Source organism: Caloenas nicobarica, chromosome 1 (assembly GCF_036013445.1).
Source record: "Caloenas nicobarica isolate bCalNic1 chromosome 1, bCalNic1.hap1, whole genome shotgun sequence".
Lineage (NCBI taxonomy): Eukaryota > Metazoa > Chordata > Aves > Columbiformes > Columbidae > Caloenas > Caloenas nicobarica.
The window spans coordinates 69,015,675-69,036,523 of record NC_088245.1 but is presented as its reverse complement, the minus strand read 5'-3'; the positions used below and the strand labels follow the sequence as shown (position 1 = coordinate 69,036,523).

At 42.3% G+C, this 20,849-nt stretch overlaps 1 protein-coding gene across 3 annotated transcripts in view; it reads left to right on the top strand.

Annotated features, from left to right (window-relative positions):
* Nucleotides 1-20,849, top strand: part of DENND5B (DENN domain containing 5B) — a 117,392-nt gene that overhangs the window by 69,160 nt on the left and 27,383 nt on the right. For all 3 annotated transcript variants that reach the window (XM_065631950.1, XM_065631966.1, XM_065631958.1), the window contains 4 exons: nucleotides 3,269-3,456; nucleotides 7,150-7,686; nucleotides 9,339-9,570; nucleotides 11,651-11,801. In XM_065631950.1, coding sequence (XP_065488022.1) covers nucleotides 3,269-3,456; nucleotides 7,150-7,686; nucleotides 9,339-9,570; nucleotides 11,651-11,801 — 1,108 coding nt within the window. The remainder of the gene's footprint in view (nucleotides 1-3,268; nucleotides 3,457-7,149; nucleotides 7,687-9,338; nucleotides 9,571-11,650; nucleotides 11,802-20,849) is intronic.

Here is a 20,849-nt window from a genome sequence, read left to right as displayed (position 1 = left end):
GACCCAGCTCTCTCAGTCTTCCTCAGCCTCTCCTCATAAGAAAGATGCTTCAGACCACTAATCAAGGGCCTTTCACTGCATCCAGCATGGTGTACACCAAATGAGATGGGTGAGCTCCAAGAAGAGGAAGGGATTTATTTCACTGATCTCAGCAAATTGCCTTGATGTGAGCTGTTCATCACTCTGAGTTGTGACCTTCTGTGGATATCACCTAGGCAGTGTTTTTACTTTTTGTGTCTTCTCTGGATATTTCTTGATGTCAGATGAATGGGAAACAGGACTGTTGTGTCCTTTCTCTGCTAAACAAACTTCTCAAAAGACACTTTCTAAACTGTTGAATACTACCTAATCCCCTATTCTAGCTCTAAAGGTTGGAGTAGAACCAGAGAATCGATTTCCTACCTGAGTCTGTCATTCATAAAATAACAGGCGAAACTTGACTTGCAGTTGGAGATTGTTATCAAAGTCTAGTAGTGGTGGTGGAATAGGATCTGGAAACTTTCTCTCCCTTGATGCAAGCACATGTAGTCTGTACAAACCCTGTGTCTTCCATCTGCTTTCATCCTTTCCCTATTTCCTTTTATTCTGTTCTGTCTCCCCTTTTTCTCTCTGTGACTTGGGGAAATGGAGGAATCCCTTGTTCCCAGGTTGTCCTCTGTAACCACATAAGCCTCCCTCAGATGCAAGAATCTCTCCATGAAAAAAAGACTTTATGCCTTATAGGTGTCTAACCTCGTACAGACTTGAAAATAAATACAAAGCAACTAGAGTTTCTTATTTCATTGAACAAATATTAAAATAATTTCTAGGTATTTTATTTTAAGTTATTCTTCTGGAGGAACCTGGGAATTTCTTTTGCTGAAAACTGCTGGGTACTGAATTGTTTTTCTCTCTGCTAATTGCTAACAAAGATCGCTAAATGGTAACAGCCTAATAATTTCATCATCCCTAGTTTTTTTTTAAAAACAGTTTTCCTCATAGTAAGTTGTTAACAAAACTTGTGCTGGTGACTGTTAAATACTATAATGGCATCAAAGAAGAGTGAGTACGCGTTTCCAGAGTCGTATGCCCTTATCCGAAAAGATACTTGCAACTTTGCTGTGAAGACCTGTTATTTCACATAGCTATGCACATCAGAACAGACTTTGAAATCATCTCACGCATACTGAGACATGCTGCTTTCTGTATTTGATTTTTATTTGTTCTAACCTTTAAAGCTTTCAGAATTATGATGTTATGAGATGCCTAAGCTTCACCAGTAGGTGTTGTAAGTTGATCCTGTATAAGTGCTCCTCAACAAGACAGCCAATGGACGTGTATAATTATAGACCATTGCAGAAGGAGAGATTCATGAATGGCTGATCCGTAGCCAGGAATGGTTTTGAGGTGTAACCTTGAGACTGACTTGCATGCATGAAAACAATTTTGAAGATTGAATGACCAGCTATTATGAAGACATGATGAAAAATGGTTTTGCCCTGCCAGCTGACCTGCAGATCGAGGCTGGTTTTCCACAGAGAGGTGCTAGCAAGGAGAATGGGTTATGCAATTTGTTGTTTTAATTTGCATATTTATTCAAGTGCATCTTCCCAGTGACCTTCTAAAAGCAGAGCAGTGTCAGATGACAGCGCTTTTGCTCTCACTGATGTCTACCGGGGTATGAGGTTGGCTTGTTCAGGAAATGGGAAGACCCAGGCTGGGTTCCTGTCCATGCAGAAGCAGTCAGTGGAGCTATAGGAGAAAAGCCTTCTTGCCTGACTCAATACCAGAGTGTTTGTATGTATATCTTTAACATCATAGAGCTGGGCAGAGGACCTAGAAGAAAGGGGCAACAAGCTGAGTGTTACAAGGATCTGGTCTTGGTGAGGTTGAAAATATTTTGCTTGCTCAAGCCAAAGCTCATGAGACTTGCCTGGCATTGATAAGAACTGGTTTTGGATGGAGCCATAGTGGAGACATCCCTTCTACCACTCTTGCTGGTTAGTGGCAATGCACCCGTGCACCGCAGCTGTGGGGGAACAATTCCTTTTGCACATCACGAAGAGCAGCTTTCACAGGTGGAGGAGGCCCAGGATGGGAATTGGAGCCAACTGCCTCACTTGTCTGTGCCACCCACCTCCTGCAAGTTCAAACTTGCATTTCAGTGTCCCTGTCTTTAACCACTATGAGACGTGCTGCTGCTTCAATGTAAGTTGAGATTCCTAAGGAATTGAGGTTTAAGTACTTTCACGTTCTTAGTAATTTGGGGGGAGTTGTTGCTAATGCAGAAGTTGCTGTAATATGGAGTAGAAGCAACCATCTGGTTTTGCATTCACTGGCAGCTTACAAGACCCAGAGGTCTTTACCTGTTTCCTGATGGATTATCTGCAGTTTGGGATTCACTGTAAGGATGACCATCTCCTTATTATCAACATCTGGTGTTTCTTTTTTTATTAAACTGTATTCTTAAATTTAAATTTCCTCATTTGTATTAATAAATAGATTGTGGTATTGCATCATGCCAGCTAGATACTTGAGAAATAATTTGCTCTTGTCCAAGTTCGGAAATATTCTTGCAGCTCAACTGGATTAAATCAAATTTTAATTAAAAGCCTAATGCACAGTGTGTTTACTTGAACCAAAACCTTACAAAGCGATGAACTAGTGAATTAAATACAGATTTTGGAAAATAACGCAATATAATTATGCTAGCTATACAGAATATTTTTGAGAACTAAATTTCTTTTAGGCATCTGCTTGGATTTTCCTTAACAATGATGCTTTTAAATATGTAGGGACTGTAAAATTCTGCTGGTACTCGACCAAAATGAATCTCCTGGAAAATACACTCAGCCTTAGAAGTGGTAGCAAGTAGAGGAGAAGCAGGCAAGCAGGAGCAAGCAAGAAAACTTTACCACAATGTTTCCTTGAAGTTCACTTATTTCTCCTCCTTTTGCCTTGTGAAAATACATGCTTTTTATAGAATCGGAGTATTATTATCCTGTACTTTAGAGAGAACTTTTGATATCTTTTTAATAAATGAATTTAATGACAGAATAGGTCTAGATAAGATATGAATATTTATATTCAGAAGTTTCTTCCTGGAGGTAATGAGTTTTGATGAATTAAATAATATTTAAGGCTTATAAATGCTGTGTTATTTTCAAAAGAACATCTTACCATATAAACATGGTTTCTGTCTTGTTTTGTCACTGACTGTCCTTGCCAACCAGATTTCAAAAGCCAGACAGAGAAAGATAATTCAGTCTCTCTCTCTCTCCCTGTCTAGATTATCAGCGTCTGATGACAGTGGCAGAGGGGATCACGACGCTGCTGTTCCCGTTTCAGTGGCAGCACGTGTACGTCCCCATCCTTCCCGCCTCTCTCCTGCATTTTCTGGATGCTCCCGTTCCCTACCTGATGGGGCTGCAGTCCAAGGAGGGAACTGACCGCTCCAAGCTGGAGCTGCCTCAGGAGGTCAGTCTCCAACTTTGGGGTTGCTACTCTGAAATGTGCTATTAATATTTGTGTGAATCCCTGCTGGAAAATGCTGTACCCGGTGTTGGGAGGCTTCTCTGACACCACGAAGATTGTTTGCCAGCAGGGGAAGTCTCCTCAGCCCTTCTCGGTCCATTTCTGAATTTAATGAGTGCCACTAATTGCATTGGCTTCTAAATGCCTCTCTTTTTGCTTCTTGCTGTGACACGAAAAGTCTTTCTGCTTTCCCTACATCACATGCTTCACCACGTTTTGTTACTCTTGGTCAGTCCTATTGACACAGGGCTAAAGAGCATTTCATTTGGGGATGGTCCTTAGGAAACTGGGTCTGTTTGCTAGATGGTATAAACCTGTTCCTGTCTCCCCACTGCTGATGAGAAGCATGCCCCATCCTGCCAGCCTCATTTCGCCCATGGGTAAGCCCATGTGTTCCTGACTGGGTCAAGGTCTATTACTAGACCAGTGTCCTGGCCTCAAACAAGCCAGGTTTGCGTTGATACCATGCCTGTGAACCACCTATAGGTGCATATATATATATGAGTATATATAAAGTACATATAAGTAAAGTGCCAGGCCTCCTTGAGAAAAACATGGATCAATGAACTGCAACAACCAACAGTAGAAAAGGAGACAGAGAAGCAAAGGCCTGTAGCAGGTTTGGTTTCAGTCAACCTCTGTTGTCCCACAGGTTTTAAGAATTCGTTTCCTCTTTTGTGAAACCATTTGTTTGAAACCCATTTACACCCTAATAGTACTGGACAAGCCGCATGCCTCGTTCTATAATCACCCTCGCCACTTCTGAAAAGATAATACCAAAACATATACCTATTTTTGAAATATTGACTCACTCCAATTATGATCTTTTGGACTGAAAATCTGCTCTCCTGTGCAATGGGAAGTGAAAACTTTGTCTGGTCTATCAGATTTTCCCCAGAGGAGAGAAAACAAAAAAAAAAAGGAAGGAAAGGCCATCCTCCTAGTCTAGGTATTAAAATCACTGGTGGTAGAGAGTGAAATGGGGATTTTTCTACTCAAAATTTGACCAAGATTATTAAAACTGCTTCACATTTTAACCTGGCCACTGATTACTCTCCATACTGCCTTTAGGATATGGCTTGCCTGTCTGTTTTGGAGGTGGTGACTGAACCCATCTCTTGAGCATGCCATGCTTTTTAACTTGGGTTTCTTCTTAAAATCAGTGGGAACCCTAAGAATAAGTGTTTATATGGCTGTAACATCTCATGACGGTGGCACTGCTGTGCCCAGCTCTATGCGGGGACATCTCCTGGAGACAGAGGCCCTAAGGCTTGTGAGTAGTTGCTCTTACTGAGAAGGCAGGTGGGAGCAGCTGCAGAGAAGAATATGCAGGAGGGGGAGTTTGTATGTAGAAGTGGAGGGATAAACACAGGGCAAGGACCATACAGTTTTTGTTAAAGGACTATTTTAAGTATTAGGTGGAGGTGACTGATTCTTAGCCTAGGTGGGATGTAACAGTATAAATCAAGCCTTACCTCATGGATACAATGGCCCAATTGCATGAAATTTGCACTGGCGTGGAAATAACGGTGATATTTAGCTACGCTTTTTCAGTAAAACTGTGCTAACGTTACATAATTACTGCGATTTTAAAAATTATTAGTCATATCCTTTTATTTAGCAGATTAAGCTGTCATTTTCCTTAAATTAAAATTTTAATGTGACGGACTTGCAGGATTGCTTGAATAACAAATTAAATATCACCAGTGAGGGAAGAGTAATAGTGGGGTGGAACACCCCCAGCCCCATTATGATGTTTAACAAATGAGTGAAAAATATCAGCACAGAGTTTATGAGCACCACAGGTCCAGTAACTGTGGGAAAGGGAAAGAAAGAAGACGTATTGAGCAGGGAAGATCTTGTATCTCAGATTCCTCTAGACAATAAAAAATAGAAAATCCTTCACATGCGAGTAGTGATGAAGCACTGCTCGCTTTAGCATTCCTTTATTGTCCAGGCCAGGGGCTAGCTTTTCAAGCTCTTGGTATAAATATAAATCATTCGTTTGTTAGAGATAAAAATTCTAACGACTGGCCATCATGCTGTCTTAAGGTTACTAATCTCTCTGCATTAACTTTAATCATCAGATGTTTTTGAAGAGAGAAGTGAGACCAATTCCCCAAGGGTTTTCTGAATCCAAATCTCATTTTTCAAATTTTGTAAATGATATGCAGAGCTGAAATTAAAAAGCCTTTGAAATGAAATATTGATAGATAAGAAGACAGTCCCTGAGCTAAAGAACCGTACTGATGCATACCACAACTCTTTAATAGCTGTATAGTTAAGTAAAGCAAATTGTTTTGTATGAAGAAATGCTTTTCTTTGTACAGTCCAAATTTATTATGCAAAAGTGAGCTGAAGGGACACTTCTGCTTTATGAAATGAATCCTAATACCCTTTAAAGTATCTATGTGAAAGGTGACTAATCTCAAGCATGTCCCTGAAATAATCCAATATATTATAACCATGTTTGCTGTGGAATGTATTGTCCTGCTGAAAATTAACCTTTTCAAAAAAAGGAGGAAAATAAGTCCTTTTTCTTCATATAATCTGAAGATCAGTCTACAGTGTTTTGTGAGAAGAACAGGAAAAGTGTCTTGGAGAAGGCGGAGGAGCCGTGCTGATGGCCAAGTCAGGCTAACAAAGACCTGCTCCTGCTGCCCTGGAGGTTCCTGCGTCTCCCATTTTGCAGCTTTATGCCAGGGTAAAAACCTTGGAAGCTCGACACCTTGGGAATCTGACCTGGTTTAAGATTTTATTCAGCACAGTGCACTCAAGACAGAGAATTTCAGATGCAAGCCGCAGTTCAGAAGATCAATTACTGTTTTTCATTCTGCTGTTATTCCTGAGGGTGCATTTGCAATGTAATTACTTTTTATGTAGGGTTCTTCCATCCCCCCATTGACACTTTCATAGTTAAAGTATCTGCTCTGCTAGATTCATGTCTTCACTTAGCTTTAATCTTATGGGCTGAGATCCATCTCCCTGCATAGCTAAGCTGTCTAAGAGCACTCTTTAAATCTCGTGCAGTGGAATTGCCAAGATTAAAAACCTCCATGGAAACAGGGAGTAGGGGGAGTGGGGAAATAAGGCTTGACCTCCCATGGACAAGCTGTACTCAGACATGATCCTGAAGAATTTGCATGGGAACCCTTTTTTGTAGCTTTGCTAGTAGCAGCGTCATCTTTCTCACTGAACTTCCTTGGTAGCACGGCTACAGAGGCTTATTGCAGTTGGGTCCTGGTAATGTAAATGTGCCCTTGAGATGCAGCAATTCACACAAATGATATTTATGTGGGCTGAGATGTGGTGTTGCACAACCTGCTTATTGGTGTGTCCTTGGCTAGTCTGGGAAAGGATATCAGATCTTTGTAGTGGGAAGTTTGGGATCTGCAAGTCCCAGGAGAACAGGAGGGGGCAGGAGGCTTCATTTGTTCATTAAATCATTGCCATCCAGTTGGCCCACCAGCTTTGCTAAAGTCTGAGGTGTCCCAGGCTAGATGATAGAGCTTAAGTCTCCTGCATGTGTGTGCTCTTATCCTTCTGGCTGGAAACACCCTGGGAAAACAAGGCTCCTTAGCAGAGGAGCCAATTCAGTGCTGAGCCTCTGTTTTGAAACTTTTCTTTGTATTTTAGGCAAACTTGTGCTTCGTGGACATTGATAACCATTTCATCGAACTGCCAGAGGAATTTCCCCAGTTCCCCAACAAGCTGGAGTTTATCCAGGAAATCTCCGAGGTTCTCCTGCAGTTTGGGATCCCACCAGAGGGTAACCTGCACTGCAGTGACAGTGCCACCAAACTCAAGAACCTGGTTCTTAGCGACTTGGTGAATGACAAGAAGAATGGGAACATCCCCAGCAATGCCCTCAACGTGTACGAGCTGCTGAAAGGCAACGAGACAGTCGCTCGTCTGCAAGCTCTCGCCAAGAGAACGGGCGTGACGATGGAAAAAATGACCATCACAGCTCCCCTCGCAGAGAAGGAGAAGGGTGGGAAGTTGCCCTGTGAGGAGATGGAGCTGAGGGACTACAAACTGAACGTGCAGCTTCGCGAGGTCTTTGCCAACCGCTTCACGCAGATGTTCGCAGACTACGAGGCTTTCGTCATTCAGGCTGCCCCCGATATGGAATCATGGCTGACAAACAGGGAACAAATGCAAAACTTTGACAAAGTAAAGATAGCCCTGTATTCATTTTTCCATCTGAAAGTGCTTTTGGGAGGGAGGGAGAATAGCTATATTTTATATATATATAGCCTAGGTACTCTTTAATCTGCCATTCTTCGTCTGCCTTACTGAGGGATTTGTCCATTTTGATTACACAGAGCCAGATCGCCTGCCAGACTAAATCAATGCAGATCCACTGAGCTGGTCAGAGCTGTTCTGGCTTGTACAAACCAAGCTGGTGGGCTTCTGCCCAGCCGATGGGCTTGTCTTGCACGTTTGGTGAAAGGATGGCAATGGAAAGTGAACTTTCCTTTCCTCCTCCTTTCCTCCTCCTTTCCTCCTCCTTTCCTCCTCCTTTCCTCCTCCTTTCCTCCTCCTTTCCTCCTCCTTTCCTCCTCCTTTCCTCCTCCTTTCCTCCTCCTTTCCTCCTCCTTTCCTCCTCCTTTCCTCCTCCTTTCCTCCTCCTTTCCTCCTCCTTTCCTCCTCCTTTCCTCCTCCTTTCCTCCTCCTTTCCTCCTCCTTTCCTCCTCCTTTCCTCCTCCTTTCCTCCTCCTTTCCTCCTCCTTTCCTCCTCCTTTCCTCCTCCAGGGGAGAGGTGCACACATGAGACAAAACCCGAATCCAGTCTTTCTTGTTTCCTAATTTCACAACAGAACTTCTTGGTAATGGGTAGTGTTGTTCTGTAGAGGCTTATCACATTGTTATGGCAGAAGAGTCATGTCATGACTCCATTGTAGTGCGTACACAAGAGTGAAAAGGAAGATGTGATTAGAAATGAGGAAATAAAGACTCTGTAGGCTAGTAAAAGGAATGAGAAATGTTAGGAAGCTTGTGCAGTTACTATTTCTGAGTGACCCTGAAAAGTGGATAGTATTCTTAGCCATCACCCTTTTCAGATACAAGTCCTTCTCTAAGGAGAATGTTAGAGGGGTAGGCAGTCAGGATCAGACTAAGTGTTGATCTGAGTCAGTTTTTGATTAAAAAATGCTGCCGTGCCTTTTATTGGTCTTGTTTGTTTACAGGCAATGAACAGTGCAACATTCAAAAGGAGGGAGTTGTTTAGGCGATCTCTGTTACTACTGCTATAATAAAATGGGCTGTTAAGGCCAGGATTTTTAAAGCTCAGTTAGAGACATAGGCACACGCTCAGTTTTAATTGGAAATTCATGATTAATTGCCCTGCTTGACTTCACAAAAGAACACTAGCTGAAGAGCAGCGTACACCCTTTGGTAGGTATGCCACCTTAGTAAGTGATGTGGTCCCAAGCAGGGTTGTGCAGACCAGAGGTCCCAAGGGGGCGCATGTGGTGGTGGTCTGCTGGGGGTTGCACAGGGCTCGTTCTTGCGGGTGGTAGCTCCCAGGCTGCTTTGAAAAGCTTGGAAGCACAGACACTACTTCAGTGATTCCATAGTCTCTTTACTCTAGCTGTCACAAAGCCTCCCCAGCTGCTTATTTCTCACAATCGTGACCCAAGAGGTGACCCATGAACCAAACCCCTTCATAGATCAATTCACACCTCTCTGAGAGGTGTTTTCATGGTGGGGAAGCCTTGTCCAAGCCTTGTGGTTGGCTGCTGGATTGGTTCTCTGTTCCAGGATGTCTCGTCATGTCAACGCCGGGCAGGAACATGGCACTAACGAGCTGTTCTGTATTTCAGGCTTCCTTCCTTTCGGACCAACCCGAGCCTTACCTCCCATTCCTTTCACACTTCATCGAAACACAGATGTTTGCAACCTTCATAGACAATAAGATAATCTCCCAGTGGGAGGAGAAGGACCCTTTTCTGCGAGTGTTTGACTCCCGCATTGAGAAAATAAGGCTATATAATGTGAGGGCCCCTGCACTGCGGACATCCAACTATCAGAAATGCAGCACTTTGAAAGAAGCAGGTACGTTCAGATGGGCTAGTGAAATATTCAAAAGTACAATGTCAGTCACAAAAAAATATAGGTACTCAGTCATCCAAGCGTTGGAGCTGATGAGGAAGCCCTAGAACTACCTGAGGAGGACTCAGCGGTGTCCTTATTTTCCCTAGACAAAGACTTGAGCACGCTTTAAATTCTAGAAACCGCGGAAGCCTTTACCTTCTCTTTGAGCTCTCCTAGGCTGGTGCCTTTAATCGACACAAACCAAGCCACGGAGCTGGGCTTGCTGTTTCTCGGTTCAGGCAGCTCCTGTTCCATTGCCAGGAGAGCTTTCCTTCACCGTGGTGGTGGGATCAGCGTCAGCCACACTGAGGAGCCGAGCCCTGGTGTCTGCTCCACTGGCCTCGTCTCCCCCTTCCCTTAAAAAGACCTTTTTTTTGCCTTACACCATTTGGTTAGAGCAGCGGGGGATGCCGGGGACCTAGTCCTGTGTGGCATATTTAGTAGATCGAGCGATAGATTCTCAGTGTTAATGAACAATACCCTGTGTATTGAAGATTTGGATTTTTTTTTTTCCATTACAGTTGCAGGATGCATTTTCAAAGTATACTTGAGTTTCTTACTGTGCAAGTATTTATTTCATTTCCAAGTAATACCAGGAAATTATACTCTTAAATTTGTTGGGACATATACTAATGAACTGAGGCAATCACGTTTCTTTTTTTTAATTCCTTCAGAACATTTTACTTGTTACAAAGGTAGCAGAAATAGAAATCCTGTGCCTGTTTAACTTTTTCTGTTTAAAACCAATTCTAATTTGCAGGTCGACTGTCTATTCAGCGTCTAGTTTTGGTAGATATTGTGGCACCGGAACCTCATTTTCTTTCTTGTGAAACACAGCAAACTGATAGTAATACCAACCTTCCCTCATATTTAATATTCACAATATGTGTGACCCTAGCACCAATCCAGCACCTGTTAGTTTAACCTGCTATTTCCAGAATCCTTCAAACCCCCTGGTCCCACGCTATCCTGTCCATTTTCTCCAAAATAAAACCATATGAAGCTACTTTTTTTTTTAAAAGGGAAAAAAAAAGCCGCCAAGTTTCTAATGATAATGTATGTAAATCTTATGACAGTTTCTTTCCCATCACAGTTTTATAAAATAGGAAACGGGTTCTGTGTTGTTCTTACAAATGGAAAATGGATTTAGCTTCCATGTTTTGCATATTTATTCACTAGTTGTGATATGCTGAAAAGAATGGGCCTGCCCCTTAATGGATGGGCTACAGAGCTGAATATTAAAGTTGCTAATTAAATGCTGATTTCCCCCATACACATCCTTTCCCCTCTTCTTCACAGAGCATCTGACTCAGTGTTGAGAGGGTGACAGATTTTATTTTCATCCTGCTTGAGATTCGAGATGAAATCCTCACGTCCTTGAAACAGACGACTGAACCACATTAGTCTCGGTGGAGCTGAGATTCCTGGGGAGCCGTCTCCGGTGTTGCTGTAGCCTCCCTCGTTTCCAGGCATCTCTTGATCTTTTTGATGCTCCTCGGGCCTTGCTACAATTAGATATGTCATTGCAGGATGACAGGCCTTCAAAAAGCACAGCTAATTTCAGGAGGGGGATCATTATAGGTGCCAGGTGTTTGCAAAATTTGGGTATCATCCCCCGTGCATCTGCCCAGGGTGAGGTGTCTGGGGCAAAGTGGTGTGCTCGACCCCACAAAGAGTTGCAGCCCATGTCAGAGGTCTCCATTCTGCCGAAGGAGCGTTAAAGCCAAACACCGAATTTCAGGGAAAGATTGCAGTGCTCTTGCCGATTCATAACCCATCTCATAGGCTCCCGTAAATACCTGCTTGCTTATTGGCTAACTTGCTTGTGCCAGTGGTGTTGGGTGAAAGCAAAATAACAAAATAACAGCACAGACATTTCCTCACTTCTTTAAGTGACACATTTATGGATCTGAAGTCACTATTAATAAATATTTAACTTTCTAGAGTGTTTTCAGGGATCAGAGCATGACCACGTCTGTTGTGGAACGTGTCTTAAGGTGTTTCACTAATGTGGTTGTTCACGTGTGACTGTCACTTGCAGCTCAATCCATCGAGCAGCGGCTGATGAAGATTGATCACACAGCCATCCACCCACACTTACTTGATATGAAGATCGGTCAAGGGAAATATGAACAAGGATTTTTCCCGAAGTTGCAATCGGATGTCTTGGCAACAGGACCCACTAATAACAAGTAAGCACGTTTTATTTTCTGGATGTGAAAGCAGGTTTGTCACATGAAAGATTAACATCATTGGACAGTAGTCATAATTTTGGATGCCTTCTCACTAGTCTAATGAAACCTAGCAACCCTTTCCATTTCTGCTTTGTATGGGCTGCAACTTTTGATTTTATAGCTATGGTTTGGGTTATGTTAGAAAGCGTTACCTCTGGTTTTGGGAAGATTCCTGAGTACTGCTTTCTGTTGAGTGGTAAGTGTCGTGTCTTCTCATACATATTTGTAGTTTTGTTGTTGCTGTAATAAATTTAAAGTTAGTTTCTTTGCCATTTTGCACTGACTAGGATAATTTGGAAACCCAGCCAAAATTCAGATTCTAAAAGCAATTTTGGTATTGAAACCTCCACATCATACTGCAGAATTAAATTAATGCCCACTCTGTTCCTCTCTTTTCTTTAGCTGTTATTACGTGGCCCAAAGATTCTTATAGCTCTCTTTCAGTTTCCACACTGGAATAACCTGGAACAATTACTTGGTGAGGGTGGAAAGTATGTGGTTCCATACTTGAGTTTCTCTTCTGAGCCTGATAAGGTTCTGTAGAGCACTTTGATATGAAGGTGGGGTACCTATAGCTGTGGAGTTGAGCATGGCATTACCTAGTTCGTTTATCTAATGTAAAATGAGAACCTGGAGTACTGATATACTTTACATTTATACAGTTATAATCTAAAGTAAGTGTTCTAAGTTACTACCTTTTTTTTTTCCCCTCAAAACCCAGGATGAGGCGGGGTTTCTCCCCTCTCAAAAATGGAAGATCTGTGCATCAATGATTACTAGTTCCTGAAATCATTAGCTCAAGCCCTCACTTCCAGTTTTTGTGGCAGGTCAAAATGTGGGAGCACAGATATATCCGAGAGCTCCAAAAGCTACAATTGTCCAAATGTTAAGGCTAGCTCTTGTTTTAGACATGTGCATGTACTCAGGCTGCTCTGAGCTCCTTTACAAGGTGCCCACTTAATTCTATTTATACACCTTTTGTGCACCCCCCTGATAGCTAGTCGCTTTTTAATAACCTACTAAGAATAAGACTTGCAAATTATAAAATGCATTTAAAGAGTTGAAATCTTTTAAAAGAGATTAAAAAAACCCACCCAACCAAAAAAAAACCAACAGCAACCAAAAAAACCAAACCACCACCACCAAAAAACCTCCCCACAACCAGAACAAGGAATGCATGTTTCAAAGTTCCTTTGTTTGCAGTGTTCCTGTAATGTTCCCTTGAGGAATGGAGGGTTTCTTCATCTTGTGGGATGCTGTGTTTAGCAGTCTGCCTTTTATCCTTATGGTGGGTTTCAGTTTTACAGTGTCAGCAACAGTGTGAGCGCGCTCAGCCTGGTCAAAGTTGCTTATATCTTCTGGATCTATTGCAGAATCTTAGTGAATCTATGAATAAGCATTAAAAAAAAAATAGCATTCCTTGTGCCTTCCAAGTTGCTTCTGTCATGTTGGCACCTATTCTAAAAATGTGACTTTAACTCCATGATTTTAGATAGCTGGTTTTGGTCTGCAAATTGCAGCATGTTTCAGAATTTGTAAGTACCAAAATCTCATTACTTACCACAAAGTGGTGTCAAAGTGACAACGGTTTGGAATTCCTCCAGTTGTATATTGCCAAAAAGGTTTGTAATTTGAAAATCTCAAGACCATCTGTTTATATCTTTCTGCTTCCTGGATTTTTATGTGAGCAGCTGAGTGGACTCTCTTTCTTTCTCATTTAAGACATGAAATTCTGCTGAATTTACACCCACATATAAAGCAGATAGTCTTTTCATGCTCTCTGCAAATACAGCATGATTCTTTTGACCACAAAAACAGTTGAAGTATAGCCTTCAATTAATTTGAATTTCCCAGTGCACGCTGCTTGGAGATATGTTATACTTGCATATAGAACTGTGCCTTTGCGTATAGGAATGGGGGAAGAGAACATTTCAACTCTATTCCGTGGCGCTTCATGTGTAGCTATTTTGTGTTCATAAAGTTAATGCAAAGGATATTACAATGTAGATGAGGATTATTTTTGCAAACTTCAGTTTTACATAGCAAATTTTGTCTTGAATGTTGTAAGGAGGTGTATTTGCAGGGGAAAAAAAAAATCATTCCCGTACTCCAGTTGGTGGTGGTTGGACAGGAGCAAAGAAACCAATTCAAAGCTGTTTTAATGAAAACCTGTCCTCGCTGGCCAGCAATCAGATTTTTATTGCTTTCATTTCTGGAAAGATAATGTAACAAACATTATAACTAGAGCTCATAATGTTATGTTCCTTTCCTATAATCAGGCAGAGCACTGAAGGGACCTCTGTCAGTTACTGGGCTGTTATGTGTGTAATGTATCTAAATCAAAAATATAATGTAAAGACTGAACATTTTTTAATTTGTTTAGTCCTACATCCTGTACATGATCCCAGAAAACCATGTTGCCTAGACAGGCAGAAATGGTGTTTGGGAGAGGAGGTGTCTGGCTTCTGCTTGCAAGGGCTTGTGGGCAGAGGGAAGGTTGACAGTCACATCGGATCAGTTCCACCTAAACGCAGCTGGAAACAAATGCTGATCACATTACCATGTGCAAGTGTTAAAGCACCAAAGTCTGTCAGAGAAGTGAAGTCTGATAACATCTCATCTGTCAGCCCGCGGCCGTGCTCGGCAGCACGCTTTGCCCCACTTCTGTCACTCTGCTGCCTCCTCCCGCGTCCCCCCAAGGTGTCCTCTAAAAGACTGGCCAAGGGGGTGAACCCGTGCTCCTCTGGCCCCAGCCAGTGTCACATTGCTTGCTGCTTTCTCTCATCTGCTTGGTCATCTGCAGGTTGGGAGAGCCTCCTTTTACATCTGCTCCTGTCCTGGACAAGCTGCAGGTGGATGCTTGGTGTCATTAGGGCTTGTCTTTACCTCTTCCCTTGCGATGGTAAGGAAACGTTGGTTTCTTGGAAGCAAGAAGTTCATTGAAAATAACTCCAAACTGCACTTTATTGAAAATAAATGAGAAGTTTAAAAACAAATTAAAAAACCCAAAACAAAACACAAACAAACAAACAAAACCCCACAACACAAAACCACAAACAGAAACGAACCAACCACAAAGCAAACAAACAACCCCACCGCAATGCAAACCCTCACCTCCATAAAACTGGAGAACAGGCAGTTTCCCTAATTATCTTTTTGACCACAACTGCCAGAACATGGAAAGATATTAACTGCAGAATACGCAGATCTAAACTTAACCAAAAGGCGATAACTATTGTGTCCAAATATTTCTAGAAATTGGAAGAAACATTCTTTTGTACAGAAAAGAACAGTTCGTCCCCCACATCGTGGGAAAACCTTCTGAATCTACAGCCAGCAGCTGCAGCTTCCTCTGGGTACAAAAGTGGCCTGTCCACCCTGCTCTAACCTCGTAAAAAAGTGGTTTCTGCAGAAGTCATCCTAGAAGGCGTCCCAGGAGAAAACAGGCTGCAGTCCCATAGGCACTTTCTCTATTTATCTGGAAATGAGCAGCAGTTTCCAGAGTCTTCCTTTCCTTTTTCAAACCCCAGCACCACGTTCTGATTTCTACATGTTCCTCTCTTCCCTTCCCACATGCCTTTTCTGCCAGGCTTTTAAAACCATAGCTGGGACTCCACTGGCTGGTGCATTCGCAGGGATCCAGGAAAGGAATTTGAATGACAAAAAGCCAAGCTACATAAACACTTCATGGTTTTTGATTAGCTAATTGTTAAACTAGGGTGAATATGCTTATACTGCAAAATTAAAACAATGAAACAAGCTGTGTTTTCAATCTAATTGATTACATTGTAACTTAATTTGTACTAAGAAGCTTGATAAATGATGTTAAATATTGCAGAGGAAAACACTGATTGCCAACCAAGCATAGGAAGCATATTTGCAATCTGGCAAATTGTAGTGAATGCCTGCAAAGAACAACTGAACTGATTTTTATTTTGGCTTTCAAAGGAAGGTTTTTCTTTGTTACGTATTTATGAAATGTCTTATATTATCCTTTTTTTTCCCTTTCTCTTTGTTTAGCCCTGGTTTCCGCCCCTGTTTTCCCCTCTTCTTTATCTGCACCCTGCTTTCCTCCTTACTTCCTCCCCGACCAGCCTATTTCTTCTTTCCTGCCCTAGCCACTTCTCTCTCCTGAACCCTCTCGCTTGTATCCCTGCCTCCTGTGAGCTTTGTGCTTCTTTCTTTCTGTCCTCTCCGTCCTACCTGACCTGCAGCGGTCCTCAAATGAGAGCGCAGTCCGAATCTTCAAGCCCAGATCCCGCTGTACGCAGCCTCCTGCCCTCAGGCTTTAGCTAAAAGTGATGAGTTGTTCTTACCCTGAAAGCAGATTTCAAAAGTACTTGATTGCTTTCTCCAGGCATTGGTTCCTGTGCTGTGCCTTGCTGACATCACCACTGTGTCAGTATTTATTTGTGAAATTAGTGCATTGGGAGTGTGTGAAATTAGTGCATTTGGAGTGTATGAAATTGGTTCCTTTTTGTGGTCCAGTTTATGGCACGGCCTCTATCACTGGCGACCCCTTCAAGTTGTGAACTGCCCAAGGTTTGTCTGGCTGGCGCCCTGGTTCTCCTCATTTTTTTAATAGGACTGCTATTTGCTTATTCACCAACATTAACACTGGTGAATGTTTTTAAAGAAAATACTTCACACATATATATAATGCAGAGAGATATCCTTTTGCTGAATCTCTATGTGATGATAGAATTCATTTTGGCTTTAAACTATTTTTTGTATCGAAATTCTGTCTCTTGTACTGAGTGCTTCATATTATATGTGCTTTTTCTACCTCTCTGCATGTTGGGTACTGTTTTAAGGCTGGCTGTCTTTAATGAAGTTTGTTGGGTTTTTTAAAAATTTCTTTAATTTCTTAATCAAGCCAAACAATTGCACTTTCAAGTAGTATGGAGTAGCATCTCTGCAGTGCATCTAAATGAGTGAGAAATGAGTCAGCAATGAGCCGTCCACACACAACACTGGCATCATTTAAACTTTGCAAGAAGTGAAAGCTTACCTCTAAAGTATGAAAAATCTGAAACAAGACAATACTATACATTAGGTAACTTAATATAGCAAACCACTGACAGGTGCAGTGAAAATATTAACTACTTGTATTCAAATATATTTGTTTTCAAGTATAAAGTGTGACTGAATTTGATAATCTGTGGTTAAAAATGGTTCCTAAAATAGGAACCATGGGCTATGGGGACTTGGAACTTGATGGGCACATCTCCTGTGTACTGATCCTCTGCTCAGCTGGTGCAAGGCAGTAAAAGGGCAATTAACTTATTTCAGCTAATACATAATTTTAAAATAGCTATGCAGGATAAAGTTCACAAGGAAAAATGTGCGTCGAATCCTTGCATCCTCTATTCTGTTTACTCTCCCCTGAACAGCGTTGCTGTCTCAAGCGAGTTTGCGAACTAAATACCACTTAGGACAGTGGTTTGTCAGGGACTAAGGGGTGATGCTGGCAAATTGCAACCGCTGTTCCTTGCAGAGGAGGGCAGTTGTGGGTACCACTCTTTTAAATCACTTATTTTCACATAATCTGATGAGACAGCCTGTCAGTACAAGACCACTCTCTGCAAGGCATTCTGCTTATTTTTGTCCACCCGATCAGCGGTTTAGAATGTTTCCTGAGCAGAGATGGAGAAGGTGCATTAGTCTCTATTTGAGCCTTCATTCTCCTCACCATGGAGCAGTGTGTGCAGAGCAAATTGACAGTGCAGAACGCAACCCCTGTCAGACCACGCATGATCAGGTGGAGCTTGCTTTTGACCTTTTTTTTAAAATTTGTTTGGTCCGAAGTGTATTTGACTTGGAATCTCCGTGTCAAACTGCTCCTGATCAGATTACATGATTGCAGTACAGCACGGACAGTCCCTGTTGTGAGGCTGCTCTTTTGCTAGATTGGCTTCTGATATCAAAGATAGCTTGGATGCTACCTTACCATTTTTATTACAGAAATTAAGCATTGCAGGTTAAGTGTCATCTTTTCCAAGTGTCGCCTTTACATTTCCTCCAACGTCTGCAAACCTATTCCTATGCTTATTGGATCTAATTTGATATTAAACAATACAGACTTCCTTGTCTTCATGTTAAAAGGGTCTTGGTTGGAAATGTTGTCATTCCATTTCTCTATACTGAACAGAGCACAGTCTTCCCTGGTCCCTCCTTTGAAATGTCTCCGCTTTTTTGCAGTCCCTGGAGGTGAATAGCATTCATCTTTGGATGTGGGAGCCCTTTCTCCCTTTTCCATGTAAGCACCTTGTCCCTGGGCTCCCCACCACACAGAGCCCGAACTGCTTCGTCCCCAGAGACCTGGTGCTTGTAGCAATGTGTCCGCTGCAAGGAATACATAAAATATGCCAGCAGTCCGTGCTCATGGCTCTACAGGCAAAAAATAAAGGGGAGAAGGCATTTTTTGGGTCAGCTGATGGCAGGGCGGGGAGAGACACTCGTGTGGGATGTCGGCAACACAAGGGGAGGTGGTGTGTGGTCACTGGAGAGGACTTTTACCCACCTTAGAATCACTTTGAGTGACTGAAGGGAGAGGAGGAGCAATTTCAAGTAAAATCTCTGCTGATGAGGAGGTTGGGAATGGTTATTGTGATACTGAAGCGTTATTTTGGGAAAATTCTATGTGGCCCAGTAAAGAAAAGGCTTTAAAAGATTTAGCTGCTTAATCCTGCTTATCTGCTGTTAGATCTTCAGAAAATCTCCCAGAGAGATTCAGAGCGACATCCGAATGCTCAGACTTCACCCAGCACCCCAGCAGCTCCCTATTCCCTATAGCTGAGAGGCTGGGGAAAAGGGACCATGCAGCTCACTACATGTGTAATTACTCAAGCTAATGAGCAGAGGTCTTTTTTCATAAATGGCCAATGATCTTTACGTTTGCATGCTGAAAATGTTCAAATAGTTCTTCTTAATAATCTGGAGAATGATCTGTGCCTTCTCCCAGATGGAGTACAGGGCTGAAATTAACTGAAAATGCTTTCATGATGGTGTATTACTTGTAATTATTCTGTGGCTTTTATTCTATTTTCACCTTCAGTGAGACATATTCCCTCAAAGGACCCTTATAGCAATTCTTTAATCTTCCAGTAACTGCAGAAATGCAGGTGGAGAGACATCAAAGCTTTGTCTGGGATTCAGAAAATATCATATAAATAGGAGCAGAAATATACCATATGGGTAATATTTGATCTATATCTTAAATTTCTAATGTGTTATTGGCATTTTATTGTGTGACATCCAAGTGTGGTACTAACCTGCAATAAATGGAAGGTCTCCAGAGCCAGGTGGCAAAAGTCACTTCTATGTCTCCTATCCTCTGTTCAAGTGGGTGTTTTATCTGCTGCATTTCTACTTGTTGAGATTAATAAAATGAAGGGTTTTATTTCTCCCCATCAGTCATCTAGTGAGGCGTTGCGTGTTGCTTCTCAAAAAAAATAAAGTGATGATTTACTAAACTCATGGACTGGATATTTTCAAGACTTCTGAGGAAGCGCAAAGGTGCTTATGTCAGTAATGTATTCCTCTGAGAAGATATCAGCGTTTGCTGTGCAGACACCTATTGGGCTGGGTTTTTTGGTTACTAGAGACTTGATGCTGCGTTGCTTTAAAAATAAATTTCTTGTCATATGGGATGGCGAGGTGCTGAACTATAGTCACATGCAAACCCAGATGTTTATTCCTTCCTTTGCACTTGTTTTCTTGGCATTATTTGGAAGGTAGGAAGGGATTTTGATTCTGACCATAAAAACTGTCAATCCTGTGACTCTTTTTTGGTCCTTTTTGCCTGTGCATTTAGCCAAAATTTGGTCTTTGGTGACCTCGCAGGAGGAATTGGTGGAGATAGATATATGTATGCAAAGTCTTTCTCTCTGGAAAAAGGAAGGTTTGCTACCAGGGGTCAGGTCCCTGCACTTCTCTTGGGTCAGGTTCTCCTCCCTGTGCATCCCTGACAGCTTGTCAGACATGTCAGGACTCAAGTCCAGCTCTGTGCAAGGGCTTCCACCTCCACACATGTATCTGCCTACGTGTCACCAGCTGAAACTCCTTCCCCAAGCAGTTCACATCCCAGATCCTATTTGTGCATGCTCCTATTTGGGGCGCACACAGAAATAGGTGGGTTTGGGATCTGGAGACGCTGTCCTCACCAATACCACCTGTATGGAGGGGCTCACCAAGCACATGCTCCTGTCTCTGTTTCCCTCTGTATAGATCTATCAAAGGCAGCGAACCCAAATCCCCAGGGGCTCTGCCTGTTGATCACAGCTCCTGTAGAAAAAGCCATGTCACAGCAGTCCTTCTGATGTGGTGCCCAGCAGGGACGCTTCAGTCTGCAGTACAGGGGCTAGGACAGAGACAGGTGTTGGAGGGTCCCTTTGACTCAAGTACCAAGACTGGGAAGTGTGGGATGTTGTTTTCTTGGTGTCTCTTTGGTTCATCCCCCCCCCCCCCCTTTTTTTTTTGCCCCCCCTTCTCCCTTTTTTTTTGCCCCCCCTTCTCCCTTTTTTTTTGCCCCCCCTTCTCCCTTTTTTCCTTTCACTCCCTCCTTTTCTTTTTCATCTTCCAGACTTAGGTTATCCCTTCAAACTCTGCTGAGCAGTTTCCTCCCTATAGGTAGAGCATTGTTCATACATCCTGCTGGGTGCTGGAGCACTGACCTGGGCAGACTTTGTGTTCTGCTTCGCCTCAGTTTTGCTCTTTATCTTCTGAGTGCAGGAAAGGGGCAGAACAGATGACTTCATGAAGTGAGAGAAAGACTGTACACTTAAAGGCTTTTTTTTTTTTCTGTATTTGAAAGATATTTTTAATTTTAATAAACACAACCGCAGTAATAAAATAATACCATTCTGAAGATGTAGTCTTCATGTGCATTAAGATACTAATTTTTAATGCTTGATAGGTTGCTTTATACAGTGTTGTTTCAGCTTTCTTTCATAAATAACGTATTAACTTATTTACTGTCTGCACCAGTTGAGCATTTTTGTTTTC